At 51.8% G+C, this 26,128-nt stretch overlaps 1 protein-coding gene and 2 long non-coding RNA genes across 4 annotated transcripts in view; all 3 read right to left on the bottom strand.

The window, feature by feature from the left end:
• Nucleotides 1-333: 333 nt before the first annotated feature.
• LOC128813791 (uncharacterized) lies at nucleotides 334-3,763 on the bottom strand. Its single transcript, XR_008439180.1, has 2 exons — nucleotides 3,726-3,763; nucleotides 334-500 (listed from the first exon to the last, which is right to left on the bottom strand). It is a non-coding gene; the product is annotated as an uncharacterized LOC128813791 (long non-coding RNA).
• A 2,168-nt stretch (nucleotides 3,764-5,931) lies between these two features.
• LOC128813786 (uncharacterized) overlaps nucleotides 5,932-26,128 on the bottom strand; it is a 43,987-nt gene continuing 23,790 nt past the window's right edge. For both annotated transcript variants that reach the window (XM_053989127.1, XM_053989128.1), the window contains exons 8-9: nucleotides 6,925-7,090; nucleotides 5,932-6,368 (exon numbers count right to left, since the gene is read on the bottom strand). In XM_053989127.1, the coding sequence (XP_053845102.1) occupies nucleotides 6,206-6,368; nucleotides 6,925-7,090 (329 nt within the window). In that variant the 3' untranslated portion in view covers nucleotides 5,932-6,205. The remainder of the gene's footprint in view (nucleotides 6,369-6,924; nucleotides 7,091-26,128) is intronic.
• Nucleotides 11,486-12,377, bottom strand: LOC128813787 (uncharacterized). Its single transcript, XR_008439176.1, has 3 exons — nucleotides 12,302-12,377; nucleotides 12,113-12,214; nucleotides 11,486-11,654 (listed from the first exon to the last, which is right to left on the bottom strand). It is a non-coding gene; the product is annotated as an uncharacterized LOC128813787 (long non-coding RNA).

The following is a 26,128-nucleotide window of genomic DNA, read 5'->3' as shown; positions in this document are numbered from 1 at the left end:
TTAGGAGAATTGATTCATTAGAGTGGTAACAACAATTTTCAGGCCTAGCCCCCTTAGTAAACACCTCCCACCACTCTTGGGATTCCCTTGGTAGGCTCCCGTTCTCTTCTCTAATCTCTAGGACTGACTTTGTCAGTTCTCTTTCTAATTGGTAACACCCTTTACAAATACCCCTAGGAGGGGTGCCTCTATAACTATGGACCCACCACCGTTCCTGGCAGATTTTACAAATATAGCATACAAAAGGGTAACAATCACAATCCTTATTTGTACAATAGACTCTAAAATCATCAGTTATAGGATATCAATAGTCCAATATCTCACTATACCAGCTGGTTTGTACAATTTTTACTGAGTCCATTAAGTCCGTTTAAATGTGACCTTAAGATCTCCGGGTTGGCTGGTTATTCTCCAGGGGTCTTCGGCAGCAGCAGCAGTAATCGGTCCCTTTATTCGGCTCGCATGTGTCCATCCCTTCTCGGCGGTTCTGACTGCAGTTTCTGTAGTAAGTAAAACAACATAGGGGCCTTCCCAGTTTGGGATTAGTAAGGTTTCTTTCCAGGTTTTTTATTAACACCTTATCACCTGGTTTTATATTATAAAAGGGCCTTTTTAAATCAGGAAGACTGAGAACCGGTGCATTTACTAATTCTGCCTTGAGGTCCTGTAGTTTTTCCTATCTTCACGAGTCCACTTAAGCAAGCCTTCTTTTGTTAGTTTCTCATATAGGAATTTTACTTTCCCGCTAAATCCCTCTATCCATTGTCTACAGTACCCAAACAATCCTAACAGCTGTCTAACCTCCCGCTTTGTCCTTGGCCCTGGCATAGCTAAGATTCCCTTAACCCTTTCTGGGTCTAGTTTCTTCGTTCCTTGACTCAGTCTATGTCCGAGATACTTCACCTCTTTTCCCACAAATTGTAATTTGGATTTTGACACTTTGAGTCCTTTCAGGCTTAGAAAATTGAGTAATCTTATACTCTCTTCCCTGACAATTTCCTCTTCTTTCCCAGCTACTAACAAGTCATCTACATACTGAATCAGGACAGCCCCTTCTCTCAACTGAAAATCTGTAAGCAGCTGCTCCAGTGCCTGGCCAAATAAATTAGGGGACTCTGTAAACCCTTGTGGAAGTACCGTCCAACAGAATTGTTGTTTCCTGTGGGTGTCTGGGTCTTCCCATTCAAAGGCAAAATAGTCCCTACAACTTTCTTTAAGGGGACATGCCCAAAATGCATCCTTTAAATCTATGACACTATACCACTGATTTTCGGGGCCTAACTGACTTAATAAAGTATGAGGGTTAGTTACTACAGGGAATCTTTCTACAGTCCTTTTGTTAATTTCTCGTAAATCATGTACCAAACGGTATTTCCCATCGGGTTTTTTTTAACAGGAAGGATGGGAGTATTAAAAGGGGACATGCAGGGTTCTAATAACCCTTGTGCTTTTAATCTTTCAATTTCAGGTTTGACCCCTTTCCTTCCTTCATTTGGAATTGGGTACTGCTTAACTCTAACTGGGACTTCAGGATTTCTTAATATTATCTCAAAAGGTTTTATGTCCAATCGGCCTGCTTTTTCTGGGGTATACCACACTTCAGGGTTAATTTTCTGTTCGTCCTCTACCCGAAGAGGACATAATTTAATATTTAGCTTCTTGTCATTTATGTTGATTCCAATTCCTAATTCAATCATCAAATCTCGTTCCAGTAAGTTATAGTCAGCCTCTGGAACTAACAACAGTGACCCTATACCTATTTTGGAGCTGGTTTCAAAAATCATGGCTTTGATTACAGGCACTTTAAAGGCTTCCCCTTTTGCCCCGACTACCTGTATTGTTTCTCTTGATAATTTACACCCTGAGGGAAGGGTTTGAACCGTTGATCTCTCAGCTCCTGAGTCCACAAGAAACTCATATTCTTGCTGCTGGGGACCAATTTTTAGTTTTACCAGGGGCTCTGTTTTTTCCTGGGTCCCCAGCAAATAGAGCCCCTGACCCCCTCAATCTTCCTTGAATTGCTTTTCATCTGCCAACCTTTTTCTGCATTCCCGCCGAAAATGCCCTCTCTTACCACAATAAAAGCAGCTTCCTTGTCCACTCTCCTTTTCTCTTCTCCCTTCTTCTACCTTCTGGCCCTTCGGCTTACTTCCCTGGAACTGACTAAGCGTTCCCCTCTGCCCTTCACGTACCACAGCCATCATCACTCTTGCTTGTTTCCTATGTCCTTCCTCCTCTCTCCGTACATACACTTTCTGAGCTTCCCACAACAATTCATCCAGGCCTCTACCATGCCAATCCTCAATCTTTTCCAATTTTCTCCTAATATCAGGCCAGGCTCTGGCCACGAACTGGGTCTTTAACAACATCTGTCCTTCCGGAGTGTCAGGATTTACTCCGGAGTACAGCTGAAAAGATCTCTGGAGCCGTCCTAACCATTCCGTGGGGTCCTCATCTTTCTTTTGACTCTCACAAAAAGCTTTATTCACATTCTGCCCCTTAGGGACTGATTCTCTGATTCTCTGGATAAGAATTGTTCTTAAGTCTGCCATATGTGTCCTATGCAGGGGATCCTGCTTATCCCAATTAGGACGCTGTAAAGGCCATTTAGTATCTGCTTGGGGTCCTGCCTGATGGTCTCTATCCCAAATTCTCATACCGGCTGTCCTGATCATCCCTCGCTCCTCAGATGTGAATAAAATCCCCAGTATTGACTGCATTTCGTCCCACTTATACACGTTGGGCCCCAGAAACTGATCCACCCGCTCTGCAACTCCGAGGGGGTCTTCCAATAGATGTCCCATTTCTTTCTTGAACTCCCTCACATCTCCTGAATTAAGAGGTACCTCCACATAACCTATTCCTGGAATTTGGGCTGGTTGTCCCTGCTGACCAGCATTAGGATTAGGGATCATTCCCAAAGCTACTTCCCTTAATGGATATAGAGCTTGCCTTTCCCTCTTGCTTTTCCCCCTTGTTAGGCTACGAGTAACACGATGATTTTCCTCAGGGACCGGTTCCAGGATTTCTACTTCCTGGTTTTCAAAATCCCCCCCTTGATCTAAATTGGGGTAGACTACTGGTGGTGCTGGTGGAGGTGGAGGAGGGGGAGGTATGTATGGTAGAGGGGGTGCAGTTGGAAACTCCTCAGGCTTTTTATTTTTCTTTTTTTTTTTTCTCCCTGGGTGCTTAAGGCAAAAAGTTTTGCTCTTGTTTCCCCCACTATCCAGAGAGCAGCGTACTTGCTCTCTTCCATATCAAAAGGTTCTTTAGAATTTACATAAATGTTTAATGCCTGGCAAATCCAGTCCTCGAATCTTCCAAACACTGGCCAAAATAAATTATCACCACAGATTTGTTTCCCTCCCCATACTTCCATACAATAATGTATCATTTTTGCCCTATCCTTCCCTTTTCTTGAAGGGTATTCATCCCAAGATTTTATTATTAAACCTAACGGACTGTCAGGTGGTATCTGGGGAAACTTTACCGGGGTCCCCGTCCCCATGGAATCAGAGGGCTTGCTTTTCCTCTGTCCCATCTTCCAGGACACCTTCACACACACACACACACACTCGCGGCCCCCTGTTCGTGGCCCAGCCCCTCTCGGGGTCTGGAAACCGCACTACTTAGAGGTCCACACTTGCCTCGTCCTAAAAGGACGTCTCGTACGTTATGTCCTGGGATCCCAACCCCAACCGAGCGGATCCCACTTTTATACTCACGCTGTCCTGCGTCTTCGCCCGGGCTTCATGCACAAAGATTACGGGGTTACCAGTATCCCTTTTGCTTAATACCGAATTTAGGTTCGTCGCTAAGGGCCCGAGAAGGAAAAGCCTGCACCAGGGCCGCTGAAAAGGCAGCGGGGCGCCTCCCTGATTAGGAATTCCTGCCCGGTTGCCCTTATCCGAGTCACGGCACCAAATTTGTTATGGACAAATTCAATTGGGTAGGCTAATTATAGATAAATCAATTAACAAGAATTTATTAAGCAAGCGGTATTAAGCAAAAAACAGTGCTGGGCGGCCGGGGAGTTTCCACTCTGCCACGGCGCACCTTCCCCCTTTGACCTTTTTGTTTTTATAGTCCCCCCTTTTTTCCGGTTGACGTATTTTCTCTCGATGTACTCTGCGCCGGTGCAATTGGTTGCTAGGGGGTCCTTTTTCTCTCTGCCCTTGGTGGTCATGGGGATGAAGGCTCCTTATCTTCTTTGCCGGTTGTCCTTGGCCTAAAAGTTAGCTTGTATATAGTTAGTTACACAGTCTTCTGTGCTAGCTGCATTTGCACAATTCTTAAGCAGAATACTTGTTGTTTATCAAGCCCCCCTCCCCTTTTTTCTCCTCTTTCTCTTCTCACAGTCTGAAATTCTCTATTCAGTTTAAATTCTTATCTTCTTTCAAAGTTCGTTTTGATGAACAAAGACCTTTTTATTACACCCACACGTTAAAGCACACGATTCAGCCTGGGATTTTAAGTTGTTTGTCAACTTAAAGAGGGCCTAAACAAGTCTGCAAGAGGCCTAAACAAGTCTCCTATGAATTCTCTCCGTGGCAAGTTCAGTTCCGTCCCCGAATGCCCCTCAGCGTTCCCAAGGCAGTGGCAGGAGCCAGGCGCTCAGCCGGAGCCCCGCTGGGCGGGAAGAGCGCGACACAGAGCGAGCCCTTGGTGCCCGGGATGGCCACAGGCCCGGGAGAGCCGGGCGGGCAGCGCCAGGGCCCTGCTCAGGGCTCCCCAGGCTCCTGTGGCATCGGTTCCATCCCCTCGGGCGCTGAGCGGTGCCCGGTCCCGCCGCTCTGCCTGCGGGGCTGCCTGTGCCCGGCTCCGCTGGAGGCAGGGCCGGGGCTGCGGCCCCTGGGCTCGGGGTGCCGCCTGCCCGGAGCTCAGCACCGCCCGTGCCGTGCCCGTGCAGCGCAACCCGGCGGGGCAGCTCCGCCTCGCCCCCTCGCCACAGCCGTCCCGGCAGGGCGGCTGCCCCTGGGCCGCGGCAGCCCCGAGCCGGACGGGCCCGGGAGGGCCAAGCAGGGAAGCCGGGAGGGCTCCGGCCCCTGCGTGCCTCAAAAGAGACTCCAGCCCCACTGCCTGCAGCAGGAGGGACGCAAAGCACCGGCACGCTTATGAGAGTCCGCAGCCCTCTCCACATCTGAAATGAGACCCCAAAACCCCGTCACGGGCCTCAGCAGAGACCCCCAGCACCCTGCACACCGTGGGAGACATCCCAAGCCCCCTGCGTGCCTCACACAGGATTCCAAATCCCTTGCATGACTTACAGTGGACCCCCAGAGTCCTCCATGCCTCAGAGAGAACCTAAAATATCCCTGTGTGTCTCACAAGGGACCCTAGTGCCTCGTGCACCCTTTGGGGGACTCCAAAGCCCCCACGTGCCTTATGGGGAAGCCCAGGCCAGCTAGGCCAAGTGTTTTGACCTGGAAATCAAGTGTGATTGCAGCTGGCTTGTTGTGCCTCTGGGGCTGTTCATCAGCCCCATCAGGCCCCGAGGCCACACAGCCCTTCCCTTCCCTTCTGGCCCTCGCCCAGAGGAGCAGACCCTGTGCAGCACCCTGGATTGCTGATGGCCCATCAATTAGGTCCTATCAAGTGTGTGTTAATTAGGGAGGAGCTTTGTTTTGCCTGCTGGCATTGCAGGTCAGGCTGTGTCCCTGGAGATGTTCTTGATGGCTTCCCTCTTTTCCTGGGCATGCCACTGGAGGAGCTCCAGGCCCAGATGATCCCACAGAAGGAAATGTGCCCTCAGCCCAGGGACGCTCAGCATGGGCTCCCCCAGCCCCTCGGGGCCCCGCCGCTGCTCACAGCAGCCCCTGCCTGGCTCCTGCCTGCCCTCACCGTGGGCATCCACGGCTGCTCCTGGGCATGGAGCTCAGCCAGTGCTGGTGCTGGCTGGGCTTTGCTGGTGGTACCACCCGGACACGGGGGTGACAGCTCCATCTCTTTATTGCAACCGAAGTGGGGGCCATCACCTACCCTGGCAGGGGCGGGGGGTTACCTTCAATAGCGTTTAGGGGGCAGGGCCAGGGAGCTTAGGGGCAGAGGAGGGACCATGTTGGTCTCAGTTGGGGCTGGAGGGTGCTGGGCTGGTACCGGGGTCTTTAGAAGAACTGGGGCATGGGCTGGGACGGGACAGAGGGAGATCAAAAATGGGTGAAGGCAGCTTGGGGATACCCATGGGGAGAGGAAGTGGCAGTGGGATCTACAGGGTCTTTGGAGATTTCCTCGTAGACAGATCTACTGGTGTCCTCTTCTCAGAACTCCAGAAAGGGCTGACCAGGCCCTTATTACTGCTGGAGGTGCTCCACAAGCAGTCTGGGTGTGAGGGGAAGCCCCCGCCTTTCATCTCCTGTCCAGAGCTGCGACTGTGGAAAGAGAGGAGAGCCTGAGGCCACCAAGAGAGGAGAGCCTGAGGCCACCACCTGCCAGTGGCACACTGGGACCCTCCTACACAGCAGGGCCCAGAGCTGGCAAGGCTCCCCAGCCCGGCTGGAGCTGCTGGCACACCTTGGCCCAGCTGGACAGCTGCCCCCCAAGGCCCCGGCGAGCAGGGCACGGCTCTGGGCAGGCTCCCTGGCCAGGAGCGGGCCCCAGAGCGCGACTGCCTTGCAAGGGCAATCTCATCCCTGCTCTTTCTCCTCCCCACCTTGCCTCACCTCTGCCCTGTGCCCCTGGGGCTGCTCTTGGCCAGGCAGCCTCAGTGGGAGCCAGCAGTGGCTGCAGCCCCAGCGGGCCCCCCAGGACAAGGCCCAGCAATTAAGAGGCCAATGAAAGCACTGAGCAGCAGCAGAACCCTCAGCAGAGTTCTTTGGACAACCACAGACTGGCCACAACTCCACTGCAGCCTCTCTGGGAACCTTTCCTGTCTATAAGAGACTTTCAAAATAAGCTGTTTGAGGGGAAAAGCAACAAAACACTCACCGTTTTCTCTTCCAGGAATACCAGATTCTAAAGCAGCACAACATGAAGACAAGCTCCAAAAGAAGCATGCCTGCCATTAACCCTAGCCAGTAGCCTGTTCCATGACAGAAACCCCTTCCGATGCCCTTCTGGGAATCTGGAACAGGTGCTGTGGTGCTGGCTGCATCTGTGGGAGCAACGGGGAGTGTGAGCCCGCGCTGTGCTGCACTGCTGAGCTGGCAGCACGGTGCATACGGCCAGGACGCTCTCTGTTTCCCCCAGAGCTGGGGCCTGCAGGCACCTTGCTGACCCTTGGCACAGGCTGTGCCACCCAACAAAGCCCAGCAGGCCGGGAGGAGAGCCCGGGGCCAGCGCAGCTGCTTGGGCAGTCGCTGCTTTGACGGACACGGGCCAAACCCATCCCTGAGCAGCCCCTGCCAGCCCTGGCCCTCCCTGCCCTGGGACGGCTCCCCCAGCCCCAGGGGACAGAGTCAGGCCCTGTCAGGAGCCAGTGCAGCCCCTGCCCAGTCAGGAGCCAGGGCTGGCTCTGGCCCTGGGCTCGCAGCAGGGCTCCCTCTCGGGGCTGCTCCCGTGCCTTGGGCCTCTGGGCACTCAGGGCCAGCTCCGGGAGCAGCTGCAGCGGGAAGGGCGTTGGTGCGCGAGTCCCGATTCCCCGGGGCTGTGAACGAGCTCCAGAGGCCTGGAAGCCGAGGCGCCTCCAGCTTTGGCTGCTGCCGGGCCGTGCAAGGGCAGGGCCTGGGGGAAGAGCTGCTGCCACACAGCCCCGCTGAGGGCTGAGCCCGGCTGAGCCCGGCACAGCAATTACCTCCTGTGCCTGTGCCTGCGCCTGGCATCGCCTTCCTCCCTGCAGCAGAGCTTGCCACTGAGCCACTGCTTCCTCCGGAATGTACCTCCTTTTGCAGAGATGTTTGGTCCGTCACTTGAAAAAGGAAGAGGCACAGCTGGATCAGATGGAAACATTCCCCATTGGAGAGGTGGCATCTTCCGGAGGCAATGCTTGTCAAAGTCACAGGTAAAGATCAGGAGAATGCCCAGGCTGTGGGGGTCGGAGAACTCCCTTGTGCAAACAGCTGCATCTCCTCATCTGCTCAGAGACTGGGAAATTGCAGGGGATCTCAGGGTGTGCATAACTCGTGGTGCAGTTTGGGCTCCCTGTCAGCTGCTGTCAAATGCCTTCCTGCAGTGGCTGGGGAGAAGCTGCAGCCAGGCCAGGCTGGGAAACAGCCCTGCAGGCCGTGAAAGCAGCAGCGGGGCAGCCAGGCTGCCATGGATCTCCTCCCGCTGTACTGGGCACGGCGTGTCCAGATGTGCAGGGAAATCCCCCGGCTGCTGAGTCCCAGAGGAGGCTGAGGGGAATGTACCCACCTTGTCCTCCCTGTGCTTCCTTCTGTGATTGTCTCAGGAATTCGTTTGACTCATGAGACTTTGTGGCTGCAGTATCTTGGGTCTTTCCTTTTGGAGGACCTTAAGAGAAAGAGGGAAAGTTGTTCCATTTCCCAGGAATGGATCCCACAAAACCAATGCACAGCCTGTGGGGTCAGCAGGGGCACACTACTCACCCCTGCGACGGGAGGTCTGTTGGTGCGCAGCATCCAGCCCAGGAGCTGGAGAAGTCCTCCCTGCAGACACACCTGTAACTGAATAGCCACAGGAGCTTCTGTCATCTCTGCAGATCTGCACGAGCAGCACTGAGCCGCAGGAGCGCTGAGGGGATGGTGCAGGGCGAGGGCACACACGTGCGTGGTTCTGTCCTGGCACCTGCAGCGATGCCCCCTGGACGAGCTTTGGGCTCTGAGCTGGCAGCTCTCCCAGGGGGAAAGGCCTTGACCTACCCTCAGCATCTCCCAGAGGGTCAGTACTGGGTATGGGTTGGGAAGCTGCACCACCTTCAGCAACAGGTTCAGCTGCAAAGAAAGGCAGGACAGAACAGCTCCCGTGGCGCTGTAGGAGATCCTCAGGCTGCACCCAAGGCTCAGCCCCGGGGCACAGCCCTGGGCCCAGCCCCTTCCCTCTCTGCACTCCTCTCTGGCTGCACAGAGCACACGGAAGGACACACTGGCATTGCACATGGGAGGAAGATGGACAGCCAAATGCTCCTTCCTCCCACTGATAGCGATCCTGTGGGATCGCTCCGGGCTCCAGAAGGGAGCAGGGCAAGGCTTCCAGTTTCCTTCAAACTTAAGATGATGTTAAGGGAAATGGCTCATGAGTGAGCTCTTGTCACATTGACTCAGGTTATTCTCTCAGGAAAGGCACACTGAAAACTTGCCTTCAACATCCTCCAAGATCTTCAAGCCATTTTCCAGCAGGGCTTCCAAATAATCCAATTTGCGATCCCAGTCTAGAAGGGAGCACAGACCAGAACCATTTCTATGGTATGCTGGAGTCCCCTTCTGCCTCAGGGAACTGAGTACTGCAAGGGGGTTGTGTACGGCTGTGGGAACCAGATGCAAATGGATATGGCCAAAGCTGCACAGGGGCCTGGGGAGCTCTGGGCTGGCTCCTGGTCACTCTCCATCCTCCTTGCAGGCCCTGTGCAACATCCCTGGAGGGGCAGCTGGAGCAGCCCAGGGCGCTGGGGGCTTTCTTCCTCCCACAGAGGAAATCCTCCCTAAAGCCCAAGGGTAGACTGCAGCAGGCAGTGCCACAACTGTCTCTCCCTCCCTCTGTCCCTCCTGCTCTCCTTCTGCTAGGACACTTCCCAGAGCCCCAGGGGACATAGCCAGGTCCTCACAGGACACACTGGAGCCTTGCTCCTGCCCTCTGCCCTTTCCCCACCATGGTCACCCTGTGCAGTCTCTCCCAGGTTTCGAGATATGTCTCCCACGGAGGGACCCCAACAGGACTGCTCAGTACCCGTGTGCCCTGAGCCTGCTCAGGATAATTCCCCTGGGCTGTGCCGCTCTTGTCTGGGCTGTGCCTGCACTGCCAAGCAGCAGAGAGGGCAGCTCAAGCCTCAGCAGGGCTCAGGCCCAGAGACACAGCAGTTACCTCCAGTGACTGTGCCTGGCATCGCCTCCCTTCCTGCAGCAGAGGCTGCCAATGAGCTACTGGTTCCTCCGGGAAACTCAGCCTTTAGCACAGCCTCTCCTTCCATCTCTGGAGAAAGGAAGAGGCACAGCTGGATCAGGGGGGCTGTTCCCCATTGGGGATGGGGCATCTTCAGGAGGCAAGGTTTGTCAAAGACATTGATATTGATCAGGAAACGTCCCAAGCTCTTGTCACTGGGCCAGAGCACTCCCTTGTCAGTAGCACACCCTTGCAATCAGCTGCGCCTCCTGATCTGCTCCGACACTGGGAAATTGCAGGGGATCCCAGAATGTGCATGGCCCATGATGCAGTTTGGCCACCTTGTCAGCTGGTGCCAAATGCAGAGGCTGGGGACTGGGAAACAGCCCTGCAAGGTGTGAAAGCAACAGTGGGGCTGCAAGGCTGCCATGGGTTCCTTCCCACTGTTCCGCGCACAGCGTGTTCAGATGTGCAGGGAAAGCCCCCGGCTGCTGAGTCCCAGGGGAAGGCTGAGGGAAATGCTCTCACCATGCTCTTTGTGCAGTTTCTCCACTATTTGTTTCAGGATGTTGTTTGACTCAAGCGATTCCTTCTCTCCTCTAGGTTTGTTCTTCCCTCTCAGAGGACCTTAACAGAAAGTAGTTCCATTTCTCAGGACTGGATGCCACAAAACCAGTGCACAGCTTGTGGGGTCAGCAGGGACACACTACTCACCCCTGCGAAGGGAGCCAGGCTTGCGTGGAGCAATCAGCAAAGGGGCAGGAAAATTCCTCCCTGCAGACACAGCTGTAATTGAACAGCCAGAGAAGCTTCTGTCACCTGTCCTGGCAGGCTGTCAGCAATTATTCCTTAGTGGGACAGTGGGAACATACCTGCAGGAGGCTCCAAGGGCGTCAGAACTTCATTCAGCCATGCTAATGGAGAAGCCTTCTCATCAATCTCATCTAGAACGGAGCACAGATGAGAACATATTTCAGGGTGTGCTGGCATCCCCTTCTGCCTCTGAGAAATGGGCACTGCAAGGCAGTTGGGTAAGGCCGTGGCAGCCAGATGTCAATGGACATGGCCAAAGCTGCACAGGGGCCTGGGGAACTCTGGGCTGGCTCCTGGTCACTCTCCACACTCTTTCCCTGCCCTGTGCAACATCCCTGGAGGGGCAGCTGGAGCAGCCCACGGCCCAATGGGAGTCTCTCACTCTCATGCAGAGGAAATCCTCCCTAAAGGCCAGGGGAAGACTGCAGCAGGCAGTGCCACAACTCTCCCTCCCTCCCTCCCTCTGTCCCTCCCTCTGTCCCTCCTGCCCTCCTTCTGCTAGGACACCTCCCCCAGCCCGAGGGCCCATAGTCAGTCCCTCTCAGGACACACTGGAGCCTTGCTCTCGCCCTCTGCCCTTTCCCCACCATGGTCACCCTGTGCAGTCTATCCCAGGTTTCGGGATGTGTCTCCCACAGAGGGACCCCAGCAGGACTGCTCAGTACCCGAGTGCCCTGAGCCTGCTCAGGATAATTCCTCTTGGCTGTGCCGATCTTTTCCGGGCTGTGCCCGCACTGCCAAGCAGCAGAGAGGGCAGCTCAAGCCTCAGCAGGGCTCAGGCCCAGAGGCACAGCAATTACCTCCAGTGACTGTGCCTGGCATCGCCTCCCTTCCTGCAGCAGAGGCTGGCACAGAATCACTGCTTCCTCTGGGAAATGCTTCCTTCTGCACAGCCTCTCCTTCCATCTCTGGAGAATGGAAAAGAGACAGCTGGATCAGATGGAAACATTCCCTTTTGGGAATGGGGAAAGTGACAGCTTCAGGAGGCGATACTTGTGAAAGGCATGGGTAAGGATCGGAAAACACTCAGGATTTTGGGACTGTTGGATGCTGGTCCCTTCTCCAAACAGCCCCTAAACCTGATCTACCCAAAGACTGGGAAATTGCAGGGGATCTCAGGGTCTGCATAACTCGTGGTGCAGTTTGGCCTCCCTGTCAGCTGCTGCCAAATGCCTTCCTGCAGCAGCTGGGGAGAAGCTGCAGCCAGGCCAGGCTGGGAAACAGCCCTGCAGGCCGTGAAAGCAGCAGCGGGGCAGCCAGGCTTCCATGGATCCCTTCCCGCTGTGCCAGGCACGGTGTGCCCAGATGTGGAAGGAACGCCCCCGGCTGCTGAGTCCCAGGGCAAGGCTGAGGGAAATGCTCCCACCTTGTCCTCCCTGCAGCATTTCCCTCAGCATTTGCCACATGAGTTCAGATGGTTCCAGGGATATCTTGTTTGCTGTGTCTTTGATCTTCTCTGTTGGAGGACCTTAGAGCAAAATATTTCCATTTCCCAGGACTGGATGGCACAAAACCAGTGCACAGCCTGTGGGGTGAGCAGGGACACACCACTCACCCTTGTGATGGGAGCTGGGCTTGTGTGCAACTTCCACCAAAGGTCCTGGGAAAGTCCTCTCTGCCGACACACCTGTAACTCAACAGCCACAGGAGCTTCTGTCATCTCTGCAGATCTGCACGGGCACCACTGAGGCGCAGAAGTGCTGAGGGGATGGTGCAGGGAGAGGGCACACACGTGCATGGTTCTGTCCTGGCACCTGCAGCAATGCCCCCCTGGCCGAGCTTTGGGCTCTGAGCTGGCAGCTCTCCCAGGGGGAAAGGCCTTGACCTACCCTCAGCATCTCCCAGAGGGTCAGTACTGGGTATGGGTTGGGAAGCTGCACCACCTTCAGCAACAGGTTCAGCTGCAAAGAAAGGCAGGACAGAACAGCTCCCGTGGCGCTGTAGGAGATCCTCAGGCTGCACCCAAGGCTCAGCCCGGGGGCGCAGCCCTGAGCCCGGCCCCTTCCCTCTCTGCTCTCCTCTGTGGCTGCACAGAGCACACGGAAGGACACACTGGCATTGCACATGGGAGGAAGATGGACAGCCAAATGCTCCTTCCTCCCACTGACAGCGATCCTGTGGGATCGCTCTGGGCTCCAGAAGGGAGCAGGGCAAGGCTTCCAGTTTCCTTCAAACTTAAGATGATGTTAAGGGAAATGGCTCATGAGTGAGCTCTTGTCACATTGACTCAGGTTATTCTCTCAGGAAAGGCACACTGAAAACTTGCCTTCAACATCCTCCAAGAACTTCAAGCCGTCATTCATCAGGACTTCCAAATAATCCAAGTCATGATCCCAGTCTAGAAGGGAGCACAGATCAGAACCATTTCCATGGTGTGCTGGGATCCCCTTCTGTCTTTGGGAGCGGGGCACTGCAAGGCAGTTGGGTAAGGCCGTGGCAGCCAGATGTGAAAGGACACGGCCAAAGCTGCACAGGGGCCTGGGGAGCTCTGTGCTGGCTCCTGGTCACTCTCCATCCTCCTTGCAGGCCCTGTGCAACATCCCTGGCAGGGAGGGTGGAGCAGCCCAGGGCCCATTGGGACTCTCTCCCTCCCACAGCGGAAACCCTCCCTAAAGCCCAGGGGAAAACCATCCCCCAGCGCTTCCCGGCAAGCAGGGAGCGCTCTCCCGGGAAAGGGGAGCCAGGCTGCCGGCTCACCTGCTCCCCGCGCTTGCAACGGAGCAGCCTGGGCAGCCCTGGCAGGCAGGGCCACGGCCAGGAGGAGCGGGAGGAAGAGGCGTAGAGCAAGGGCCATGGTGCCTCGCCCTCTGCCAGTCCCTCAGCTCTTGCTGCCACCGCTGTCCTGACACCGCTGTCCCAATGTCAGCACCACTGCTGCCACCGCTGCTGCTGCTGCAACAGTTGTGCTCAAGGGCTGACTGCTCGGTCCTTGTGGTGCTGTGCAGCCACGGGGCTCTGGCACCTCTGTGACCTCAGAGCCTGCTGTGACCTCAGCCTGCTGTGACCCCAGAGCCTGCTGTGACCTCATGGCATTGGCTGTACCCCCAGAGTGTACCCCCATCTGTACAAATGGACTGCTCTGATTGTAAATGTTTTGCTTCATCCAAGGGCCATTGCTCAGCAAAACCTTTATTTTGCCTGCTGACATTGCTGGTCAGACTGTGTGCCTGGAGACACTCTTGATTGTTACGGTACAAATTTATTTTATTGTTTCCTTGTTAGGTGGTTTGTTCTGTTGTACCCCAATTTTCACCCTGAGTTTGCTTGCCCCTGGGTTTTACCCTCCCTCAAAGCTGACCCTCATGCCATTCCCCGCCTCTTGTTCAGCTCTTTCCCTGCCTGTCATAGCAACCCAGTCCCTTGGTCCCCGAACCTTCCCTGCCACTTTCACATGGGGCCAATCCCTGATTGCAACACCCCTTTGGAATTCCCCTATTCCTCGAAGCCCCACTGGCCCATGTGGCCCATCCCCTCCACCCTCCTACCCCAACTGGCTCCAGACACTTGGTGTAATCCCCCCACTCCTCCCCTGAGGATTCCCTGTTGGTTAGCTGTTTGTATGCGCCCCCTGACTTGTATCTTGCACAGGAGTGCCCGGGGCTCTTTGTTTCTGTTCTTTTCACCTGAAATAAACCCTTTCTTGTGGAACCTCAAGACGGAGAGCTGCCTCCTCTCTCCTCTGCCTGGTCCCTGTTGTGGCTTGTTTCTGGCACCTTCCAGCAAGTGGCTCTAAAGGTTCTGCCTCTGGTAAATCCCCCTGCCGAGGCAGTTCCGCACTCCTGGTGTGGCGCAGGCGTTCTAAGAACGAGCCCGGGTTCTGACAGTCACTTCACTAATCTACCGAATGTCCCTTCTGAAGAATGCCTCCTCTGCTGCTCTGCCACCTCACACACCAGAGCGTGATTCACATACTGCAGCCCAGAGTTAGGTTTTTGCAGCATTGAAATGGATGTGGTCAGCAGGATTGCTGGGGATAAATCGCTACAGAACTGAACTAAAAATGGGGGCACCATCCCAGGCTGGACTTAAATAGGCACAGGAATTTTGGAAAGATGAGGATGTTCTAGATGTATATGATAATCTGTGCAAAGAAGATTGTTGTATATTTTATTGTCATGTACTGTTAAGATATACTCTTATAAGAAGTTTTAAAATGCACATGCCAGTGACAGGGATTGCAACACAATGTCAAAACCACCTGGACAAGGGAGGGAGAACTTAATTTACAATCAAATGAACTTGGCCAGCCAGGAGATGGATCGTCCATCAAGGCGGTCTGAGGAACACCCGGACGAAGAATACGTGATAAATATCTGAGATTGAGATAGCCGGAGCCATCGGGGAGATACATCTCAATGCCGAATTCCGGGAACGTGATCATGGGTGCTCATCACTCTCCGGAAGTGTTTTGTTCAACTTGCCACAGAGAAAGAACTCCACCTGAATATGTGCAGTCCAAAAAGGAAGAAAAGGGACTCTGCCTCGGGCAAGAAAAACCGTATAAAAATTGCTCAGGCAGGACAGTCGGCGTGAAGCATAGGGGACCCTCTGCTGTAGCGGTCAAACCTGTGTCTCACCGAAGTGCTGATACCCGGGTTCAGAGCACTGCCTTTTTTTGGATAGTGGCTTTTCATTGTTATTCTCTAAATTTTTATTTGGTCCAATAAATACATTTTTTTAAATTAATAAATTGGAGCATTCATTTATAACAATCTTGGTGAGCCTTGATGTGATCTGATTTGGGGGTCTGGGGAAACCCTTTTTTGTCTAGGCGGTGCCCTGCCAATTTCAACGGCTGGAGGGCACTGGGGAGTCCCGTAGAACCAAACAGATTTTGAATTCGGAGCCAGAGCCACTATCAAAAAAGGGGGATAAAACGGGCCCAGAGCTCTTGGGAACTCGGAGCAGAATCTCCGAGGCCGCGGTTAATTTTTTTCACTCATAAAAATCTACATGCATGAAGAATCCACGCGGGAAAAAGGACCGTAAGTATCGCATGGTTGAGTGAGGGGTGATCGAGCGTGTGTGTGAGATGTGACATTGTCACGGGGTGAGAGAGGCCCCAAGACGATCGCAGTTCCACTCTTCCACGAGGAAAGTGGTCGGTTGCGGGGGAAGCAAACGGAATGGGGAAATCTCATTTTACGCGTAAAGCGTGCAACTCAGGGAGTTCAGGGGTTCGATCACGGGCAGATTGATGAGGGAGGGTATGTTCTCGGGTGTTTGAGAACTGGTAAACTGTGGCAAGCACATTTCTCTCTCTCTCAGGATTTTTTATTGAGGTGCACAGAGAGAAATGAAAGAGAAAACAATTTCTATTTCTGCTCCTTGTTTTTCTCTTGTGGAATGTGTTTGGAGAATTGTTTACCCAGAGTGAGCGCTTGGTTGGATCATGGTGGATTGTTTGGGCCTGACAGCCAATTGGATCCACCTGTGTCCGGGCTCTGGAGAACAGGGTCACGAATTGTGAGGAGTTAGATATGATGGTTAGAGAAAGTGGCATGTAGTGTTTGGTATCCTCTTTTATATAGCATATTGGTGTGTTGTAGCATAGTTATGGTGGAGAAATCGTTCGGCCTTCTGAGGTGGAGTTGGACATCATCGTTCTTCCCATTGGGTTCGCCGACATCTACAACAGTAAACTTCTTTGGTCCAGGACTTTGGAAGTCCGGGGAAAAGGTAAGAGAGCTCACCACCAGTTGCTGGTCCACAGAGCGGTTTGCTGTGAGTGATAGGCTGGTAACATTCAATCGGGACAGGCTAAAACCTCAGTATCATCCAGGACGGATTCAAGGACTTTGGTAAAGGAATTGAGGTAAGCAGGCTTGTTGAGGTATGGGGCAGAAAAAGAGTAAAATTCAGGGAAAATCCCAGGGGATACCTGGTAAAGGGCAGCAGGACTGTTTGCCAGAAATCCCAAGGGGAAGCCCATTGGGGTGGATTTTGGAGCATTGGGAGCACTGCCCCCAGAGACGGAGGAAATCTAAGGAAAAGATGATACATTACTGTGTGGAGGTATGGGGGAACATGGAAATTGGGAAATAGCAGTTTTGGCCCATGTTTGGCACATTTGATACAAGAATGTGTCAGGCCTTATACGATGGTATATATGAAGAAAGCGGGCCAGAAGGGGAGGAGCTGGACTATGCCAGATTGTGGGAATATGCTGGTGTCAGGCTATTCCCGGTCCGAACTCAGGGTGTTAACATAGATCAGGGTGAGACCTGGGAGCCCTTGGACAACCTTCCACCCCCATACCTAAACCAGGTCCAGCCCCCAGTGCCCGCTCCAGTGGATCACCCGCCTCAACCCGCACAGGCACAGGCACCGCCGTGTAATATACAGCCCCCAGCTCTGGCGGTGCCGGACCCGCCGGGTCCCTCTCAGCCCCCGCCTGTGCCACAGCAGGCGGACGGCCCCGGGCACACACTCCCTGCCGGCGAAACTGCCTCTCCTCCAGCCAGCAGGACGTGTCGCAAGATGCGGATGGAGAACCATGGTGATAGTGAGGGGGAAGGGGACAGACCCGGTCTCTACCCCTAAGGGAAGTACCAACCGCTCCCGGAGACATTGGGCATGTAAATGTGCCTATCAATACGGGAGACGTAAGAGCCTTCAGAAGGGAAACGGGGAAATTAATGGATGACCCTCTAGGGGTAGCGGAGAGGCTGGATGAGTTTTTGGGGAACAGTATCTATTCATATGATGCTATCTGCACCATTCTGAGGTCGTTGTTCAACACCGAGGAAGGGGACATGATAGGGCAGGCTGCAATAACGGATTGGGAACACAGGAATCCCCGGGCGGGGGGAGCGGGGCCGAGAGGTGGCCTGAACAGAGGCCATCATGGAATGCCCAGTCGGAGGAGGATCGGCTCAAAATGATAGGGCTGAGGAACATGGTAACACAGGGAATTGAGGGGGCGGTACCAAAGGGGCAGAACATCAGTAAAGCATTGGGGGAATGCCAGGGGAGGGTTGAAACACCTACCAAATGGCTGGAACGGTTAAGAAAAAGTCTCCAGATGTATTCAGGCACTGACCCTAATTTTCTGCTTGGGGCTATTTTGTTAAAAACACAATTTATTGCTAAAACGTGGGAGGACATGTGGAAAAAGCTAGAAAGAATAGAGATATGGCAAGAGAAAAGCCTCCAAGAATTGCTAAGGGAGGCACAGAAGGTTTACATGAGGCGGGACGACGACAAACAAAAGGCTCAAGCAAGGGTGTTGGTGGCGGCGGTACGGGAAGCGCAAAAACAGGAGCGGCTTCAGAATCCCGGAAAGCCGGCACCAACGCAACGGCCCCGGGGCAAGCTGAACCCCCCTCAGAAGAAGGGCACAAACAAACAGGTAAGTGGCCCTGAGTGCTTTCACTGTAAACAGAGAGGGCACTTCAAGAGGGAGTGCAAGAAAAGAATAAAGGATGAACAAATTTTTCAGGAGGATTAGCGGTGTCAGGGGCTCTATAATTTGGGGTCCAGAACACCTGGAGAGCCCTTGATACAAGTTAAAAATTGGACCCCAGAAACAAGAATTGGTATTTTTGGCGGATTCAGGCGCAGAAAGAGCCACAGTTCAGCGACTGCCACCGGGATGTACTAAAAGTAAGGACTCAATGGTGGTCATCGGGGCCAAAGGAGAACCATTTAAGGTACCGGTTTTGAAAAATGTGGAAATGGAATTGGAAAATAAGTTTTGCCTGGGGAACTTACTGCTGGTAGAAGAAGCAGATTATAACTTGCTGGGGAGGGATTTAATGGTAGTCCCGGGGCTAAGCCTGATAGCACAGGACTCCCAGCTAACGGTAACTTTATACAAACTGACCGTGGAGGATGAGAATAAAATAAACCCTAAAGTGTGGCACACACAGGGAGAGGCGGGGAGGTTAAATATGGAGCCTATTCACATTGAGATTGAGAGGCCAGAGGATCCGATCAGGATCAAAGAGTACCCAATTCCCATGGAAGGTAGGAGGGGACTGAAACCTGTAATAGAGGATCTAATCAAGAAGGGCACATTAGAGCTGTGTATGTCAAGACATAATACTCCTATCCTGGCAGTACAAAAGGTGGATGGTAGTTGTAGGCTGGTGCAAGATTTGCGGGCGGTAAATCAAAGGACAAAAACCTTGTTTCCTACCGTCTCGAACCCGTCCGCACTACTGAATAACGTATCCCCGGCAGATACCTGCTACAGTGCAATAGATTTAAAGGATGCCTTTGGGACTTGTCCGCTAGCCTGGGAAAGTCAGGACTATTTCGCATTTCAATGGGAGAACCTGGACACAACTAGAAAGCAACAATTAAGGTGGACATCCTTGCCTCAGGGCTTTGTAGATTCGCCCAACCTATTTGGGCAAGTCCTTGAGAAACTCTTAAGTGAGTTTGTGCCAGTCAAAGGGACCAAGTTATTACAATAGGTGGATGATCTGTTGGTAGCCGGACCCAGGGAGGAGGAGGTACAGGCAGGTACAATAGCACTATTAAACTTTCTGGGGGAGAAAGGGTTGAAGGTCTCAAAATCCAAATTACAGTTCACAGAGCCCGAGGTCAAGTACCTAGGACACTGGTTAACAAAGGGTAAAAAGAAGCTGGGTCCGGACAGGATAACTGGTATTATCACCTTACCCCCTCCCCAGACAAAGAGGGAGGTCAGGCAGCTGCTGGGGCTTCTAGGATACTGCCGGCAATGGATCGAGGGATACAGCGAGAAGGTAAGGTTTCTTTATGAAAAGCTTACCATGGATAAGCTCAAGTGGCCAAAGCAGGATGAGGAAGATTTTAAGGAAATAAAGGACGCTCTTGTGGCTGCCCCGGTGTTGAGCCTTCCTGATGTAAGGAAACCTTTTCAACTGTTTGTGGACGTCAGCAATCACACTGCCCATGGGGTTCTAACCCAGGACTGGGCAGGGGCCAGGAAGCCAGTGGGATACGTATCAAAGCTTCTAGACCCTGTACGTAGAGGGTGGTCCACCTGCTTACAAGCAGTTGTAGTAGTAGCAATATTAGTAGAAGAAGCTAAGACGGTAACCTTCAGGGCAGCACTGGTAGTTGACACCCCACATAGTATACGGAGCATTCTGCAGCAAAAGGCTGATACATGGCTGACTGATGCCAGGCTCCTAGAATACTGTATTAATCCACTCCCAGGATTTGGAGTTGTGGACTACCTCGGCCCAAGACCCCTCACAATTCCTATTTGGGGAGGCAGCAGGAGTGCCTTTCCACGACTGTGCCGAAGTGGTGGAACTACAAACTAAAATAAGACCAGACTTGGAAGAGGAAGAATTGGAACAAGGTGAGAAATGGTTTGTGGATGGGTCTGCAAGGGTCATAGTCAGGAAAAGGAAGTTGGGTTATGCGGTGGTGGATAGAAGGACCGGGGACGTGGTGGAATCTGGGCCCCTGAATGCTGGGTGGTCAGCACAGGCTTGTGTGTTATATGCGGTATTGAGGGCCTTGTGGAAATTAGAAGGGAGAAAAGGAACAATTTGTACAGATTCAAAATAGGCATTTGGGGTGGTACACACGTTTTGGAGGAATTGGGAGGAAAGGGGGCTGCTCAATACCTGGGGAAAAGGGCTGGTGCATGAGGAAATAATCAGACGGATCTTAAAGGCTATAAGGGGGCCAGAGGCAATTGCTGTAGTCCATGTAAAGGGGCACCAAACGGGAATGCGCTTCCGCACCAGAGGGAACAATTTTGCAGACAAAGAGGCCAAAAGCGCGGCTTTGATGGAGGCAAGTACCCCGGGAATCGAGGAAGGGGAGGTTCAGGAGTATCCTCCCCACCCCTCCCCGAAGGAAATCGAGGGGTACGAGAAGATAGGAGGCCGGCTAGAAGGAGGTAAGTGGAAATTGCCAGACGGAAGGGAGTTATTGTCTAAGGACTACACCAGAAAGATCCTGAGGAGATTGCATCAACAAACACACTGGGGTGCTCAGGCCCTGGCAGAGCAATTCCTGAGATTTTTTGGGTGCAAAGGGATTTATGAATTAGCCAAACAAGAGGTACAGGGATGTATGGTTTGTCAAAGGATTAATCAGGCAAGGACCCGAAAGGTGGCACTGGGAAGCCGCCCACTGGCATACAGACCTTTTGAAAGGATTCAGGTAGATTTTACTGATCTGCCTAAGGTGGGGAGATGCAAATTCTTCTTAGTAATAGTAGACAAACTAACTCACTGGGTAGAAGCCCTCCCGAGCTCTCGGGCAACGGCTCAAACAGTATCAACATTTCTACTGGAAGAAATCATTCCCCGATATGGGTTAATAAAATGCATAGATTCGGATCAAGGCACGCACTTCAAAAATTGTTAGACAACTAGCTGACTCTCTAGGGAGCCGGCGGGAATACCACACCCCTTGGCATCCCCAGAGCTCTGGACAAGTTGAAAGGATGAACCAAACATTAAAGGCTCAACTGGCAAAATTAATTTTGGAAGCAAAAATGTCTTGGTTAAAGTGTCTCCCCTTAGCCTTATTAAATATTCGAACCATGCCTCACTCCGAGACTGGGCTGTCACCTTTTGAAATGCTGTATGGGATGCCATATGAACATGGTATGCCAGAAGGGCATCCAAGGATAGAAGATGGACAGATACAACCACACCTCATATCTATAAGTAAAAATCTACAGGAATTGTGGAAACAGGGAATCCTGACACAAAATACCCCTTTAGGCTTCTCCATACACAGAATACAACCAGGGGACAAGGTGCTCATAAAAACATGGGAAGAGGTCCCATTAACACTTCACTGGGAAGGCGCTTTTCTTGTCCTCTTAACCACAGATACAGCCATACGAACAGCAGAAAAGGGTTGGACCCACGCATCCCGAGTAAAGAAGGTCGAGCCACGGGAAGAGACGGCAGAGTGGAAAATCACCTCTCCACCTGGGGACCTAAAGCTCACTTTGCGTCGACCAAGTAAATGACTGGTAGGGAGCCGATAAGGTGCACTAAGCCCGATTGTGAATGTTACCCATTTGTGCATTTCAAATGTGAGTTACTGTAACGAGGTTTGGGTCATACGCTGTAGAAGGGGGTATTGGCCAAGGGGTTTGTGTGATAAGTGCCTGGAAGAAGAACTGTGCCTGACTAGCCGTATCTTAGAGCTTGCCACAAGACTGGGGATAATCGACGTAGATTCTGAAATTTGGTTTTGTGTGTTCCAAACCGGGATAAGGGAAAAATTGAAATCAAAGGCTCAAATTCTTGCTATCGAGTGCTGAAGGTTAAATAAAGTACGCTGCAGTGCAGACACAGTTAAACTGTCGAGGTGGGGTGTCTTTAAACGGAGGTGTGCAGCTCGGTGCAGGTATGACAGCACAGAAGACTATTCTTGCTGCCGAGGAGATGGCTTACTTCGCCACTGGTGGCACCCCAGTGGGCGCAGGCAGAGGCAGAGGAATAATAATAATCGTGGGGGTCCTGATCTACCTGAATCTGGTAATGTGCCTCAAGACCGGTACGCGTTTGAGGAACTTGCCCAGCACAGAGGTGCAAGGCCCCGGCAACGGGTGCGGGCACTGCATACAGACTGCCCAGAAAGAACACGGGGAATCGGAGGCTCCGACATCCCCAGTCCCAAAGAACTGCAGCAAGGGTAAGATAAAGGGGCACTGCCCCAGGAACAGCACTCAGCAGGGGAATAGCAGGCTAAAAGGAAGAACAAGGTGGTATACACAAAAGGTGACGGACCGCCCTAAGGACGGGCGGTCAGAGCGCAAGGTACATAAAAGAAATACTGAACAGGTACCTGTCCCGATCTGTGATAAATGTAACCGAACAGTATGGACCGGGGGAAAAATGGAGTCAGTGTTTGTAGCATACTTTCGGGCCAATCCGTTATGCAATGACAATAACCAGTTGGGAATGTATGTTATGGGTGGTAAAACATACTGGGTGGGGAAGAACTTAAAGTATGAAACTAAGACGTCCCTCAAAGGTGAGCCGGTTATCTTGGACCTTTTAGAGGATCAGGATGACTGAGTTGGCTTGCAATATGACCGAATGTTCTGCTTTTCGAGGAACAAAGAGGGAGTGGACCCAGGGAGCAAAATGAAACAGCTATCACAGGAGCTGAGAAAACAGGAAGCAGAAATGAGGAAAAGAAGGATGGAGCAGGAAAGGCTGAGAACCCTAAGCGAGCAGTATGATCAGCTGGAAAAGCAGTATACCAGCTGGGGTTTACCTGCCTCAGATCAAAACCTATTTGTGGATCTGATGCAGGAAATCGCAACGGAATTGGGCTTATCTAATTGCTGGATCTGCGGGGGGCTCAAATCAGCGGAAAAGTGGCCTTGGAAAGGTGAGAGCCTAGCCCCAGAGCAACTCCTAAAATGGGATAATGCCAAAACCTCAAAAACAATTCAGAGACCTGAGGGTTGGGTCTTGGGCAAAAGAGTGATTGGGATGTTCTGCGTTAGCAGGGAGGCAAAGGAATACATTGAAATGGTAGGATACGCTCCATGTGTGTCCACTCTGACAATAAACTCCTCTAACAAAAGCAGAGTGTGGCAACCTGAGAACCCTACAGGGTACTGGAGCCAAGGAAAAAGAGACAAATGTGAATGGAGTGAAAAAATTGGACTTTGCTGGAACAAAAGCTCTGGAACTAACCCTTACCAATCCTTGGAGGAGTTGAGGGGGTTCTCGAACGAACGCAAAATCAAAAACGTCAGGTGGAAAGCCCCGAATGGTTTGTATTGGATCTGTGGGAAGAAAGCATACAGCGAGTTGCCTCAGCGGTGGAAAGGATCACGTATAATAGGATTAATCAGACCTGCTTTCTTTACCCTACCTCGGTCAGAACGCAGCTCACTTGGGCCCCCCTTATACGAAACACTGAGCAGGAAGAGAAGGGAGGTAAAAAAGAAGGTCCCTGTTTTTGGTGGGGGTCAGACTTGGGGTGAGGAGGAGTGGCCCGCAGAAAGGATAATCGAATATTATGGTCCTGCAACATGGGCTCAGGATGGAAGCTGGGGGTATAGGAGCCCGATTTTGTTGTAAAATGCAGGCGAACCCAATGGGAAGAATGATGATGTCCGACTCAGTTCAGAAGGCTGAATGATTTCTTTATTTATTCTTTATGCTATAATACATTAATATACTATATAAAGGAGGCTACTAAAAACTACACGCTACTTTCTCTAACTACCATATCGAACTAACTAATAACTCGTGACCCTGTTCGCCAGAGTCCAGACACAGGTGGATCCGATTGGCCACCAGGTCCAAACAATCCTCACCAGTATCCAATCAAGCAATCACCCCAGGTAAACAATTCTCCAAGCACATTCCACATCAGAAAAACAAGGAGCAGAAACAGAAATTATTTTCTCTTTCTTTCTCTCAGTGTACCCCCATGAAAAATCCTGAGAGAGAGAGAGAAATGTGCTTGCCCCAGATTTATCTGTTAAACCGGCTGATAAGACTGCAGGCAGTGGTGGAGGTCGTTTGTAACCACACCTCAGACGCCCTCGAGCTGCTATCTAAACAACACTCCCAGATGAGGGCCTTTGTATATCAAAACAGCATAAGCCCTCGACTATTTATTAGCAGAAGAGGGAGGGGTCTGTGGAAAATTTAATGAATCGGAATGTTGTGTAGAGATTGATGACTATGGGGAAAGCATCAGAGGCCTGGCAACAGAAATTAAAAGGGGAGCACATGTTCCAGTACAAAAATGGAACTCCATACTCCAAGCATCCTGGTGGGATTATCTGTTTGATGGAGCATGGTGGAAGAAGGTAATACTCTTTATATTATGTTCAATAGCCGGGATCATACTCCTACCCTGCCTGATACCATGCTTTATTAGGTTGATACATTCCGTAGTACAGGGCACGCAAGCAGCAGCCATGCCCACAGACCCAGAATGTGCGATGGGAAAAACAAATCAAGTATCAAAAATAATGAAACTGGGAGAGGAAAACGTACACCGTAGAGCAGCAGATGCTTTGGCCAGATTTGAAGAACAGATAAAAGGGGAAGGGGAGGTCTACAGACTGTATCAGGGAATTCCGAGGGAAGACTGGCATAAGGAACCTTGAGGTAACTAAGATTTGAGAAATAAGATGATAATATAAAGCACCAGTAAACGTAGTTGTGTAGAAGGTAGAGAAAGCACGTATTAATATGTTTATATAGAAGGGGAGGGATTGTTCTATGTGTATATGATAATTCGTGCAAATAAAATTGTTGTATATTTTATTGCCATGTACTGTTAAGATATACTCTTATAAGAAGTTTTAAAACGCACATGCCAGTGACAGGGATTGCAACACAATGTCAAAACCACCTGGACAAGGGAGGGAGAACTTAATTTACAATCAAATGAACGTGGCCAGCCCGGAGATGGATCGTCCATCAAGGCGGTCTGAGGAACACCCGGGACGAAGAATACGCGATAAATATCTGAGATTGAGATAGCCGGAGCCATCGGGGAGATACGTCTCAATGCCGAATTCCGGGAACGCGATCATGGGTGCTCATCACTCTCCGGACGTGTTTTGTTCAACTTGCCACAGAGAAAGAACTCCACCTGAATATGTGCAGTCCAAAAAGGAAGAAAAGGGACTCTGCCTCGGGCAAGAAAAACCGTATAAAAATTGCTCAGGCAGGACAGTCGGCGTGAAGCATAGGGGACCCTCTGCTGTAGCGGTCAAGCCTGTGTCTCACCCAGCGCCGATACCCGGGCTCGGCCCTGACCTTTTTTTGGATAGTGGCTTTTCATTGTTATTCTCTAAATTTTTATTTGGACCAATTAATACTTTTTCTTTAATTAAGAAATTGGAGCATTAATTTATCGCAAGGACAAGATAGCAGAGAGCAATGTAAAAATCGGCTGAAAATAAAAGGAGGAAATGCTAAAGGAGTTATTTGTGCACATTTGGGGGTTTGTTTTTCTTGGGTGCAGAGCAAAATCAAAAGCTCCTAAATGCCCAAAAGATTGGAAATGTGGAATGTCCTCCATAGCAGAGTGTCAGACCTCTGGATCCCTAGAACAATTTTATCGTGGTGGAACAGTGGCAGCTTGAGCTGGTGCCTCTGGAGGACCCTGAACAAAGAACCTCTGGGCTTTTATACCCTCCCAGCTGAAGTGGGATAGTCGGGGTCTTCCTGCTGTGTCCGAGTGCCCGGTCACTGGCTGGCACCGCAGGTCCCCAGGTCCTCTGCTGAGCCATCCCTCTCCTACAGTCAAGTTCAGTCTGTCACATTTGGCTTTTCTCTCTGACCCACCACCAGGACCACAAGAGCACATCGTCCTGAGGATGTAAAAATGCCTGTTCTTGCTGGAACATTGCTGTTGCGTGACAGCCCTGCAGGCAGAGCGGGCAGCTGTAGGGATGTTGACTCGTTTCCCTGGTGCCAGCCAT

This window comes from Vidua macroura, chromosome 13 (genome assembly GCF_024509145.1).
Source record: "Vidua macroura isolate BioBank_ID:100142 chromosome 13, ASM2450914v1, whole genome shotgun sequence".
Lineage (NCBI taxonomy): Eukaryota > Metazoa > Chordata > Aves > Passeriformes > Viduidae > Vidua > Vidua macroura.
The sequence above is the reverse complement of the archived record's forward strand: the minus strand, read 5'-3'. Positions and strand labels throughout refer to the sequence as shown.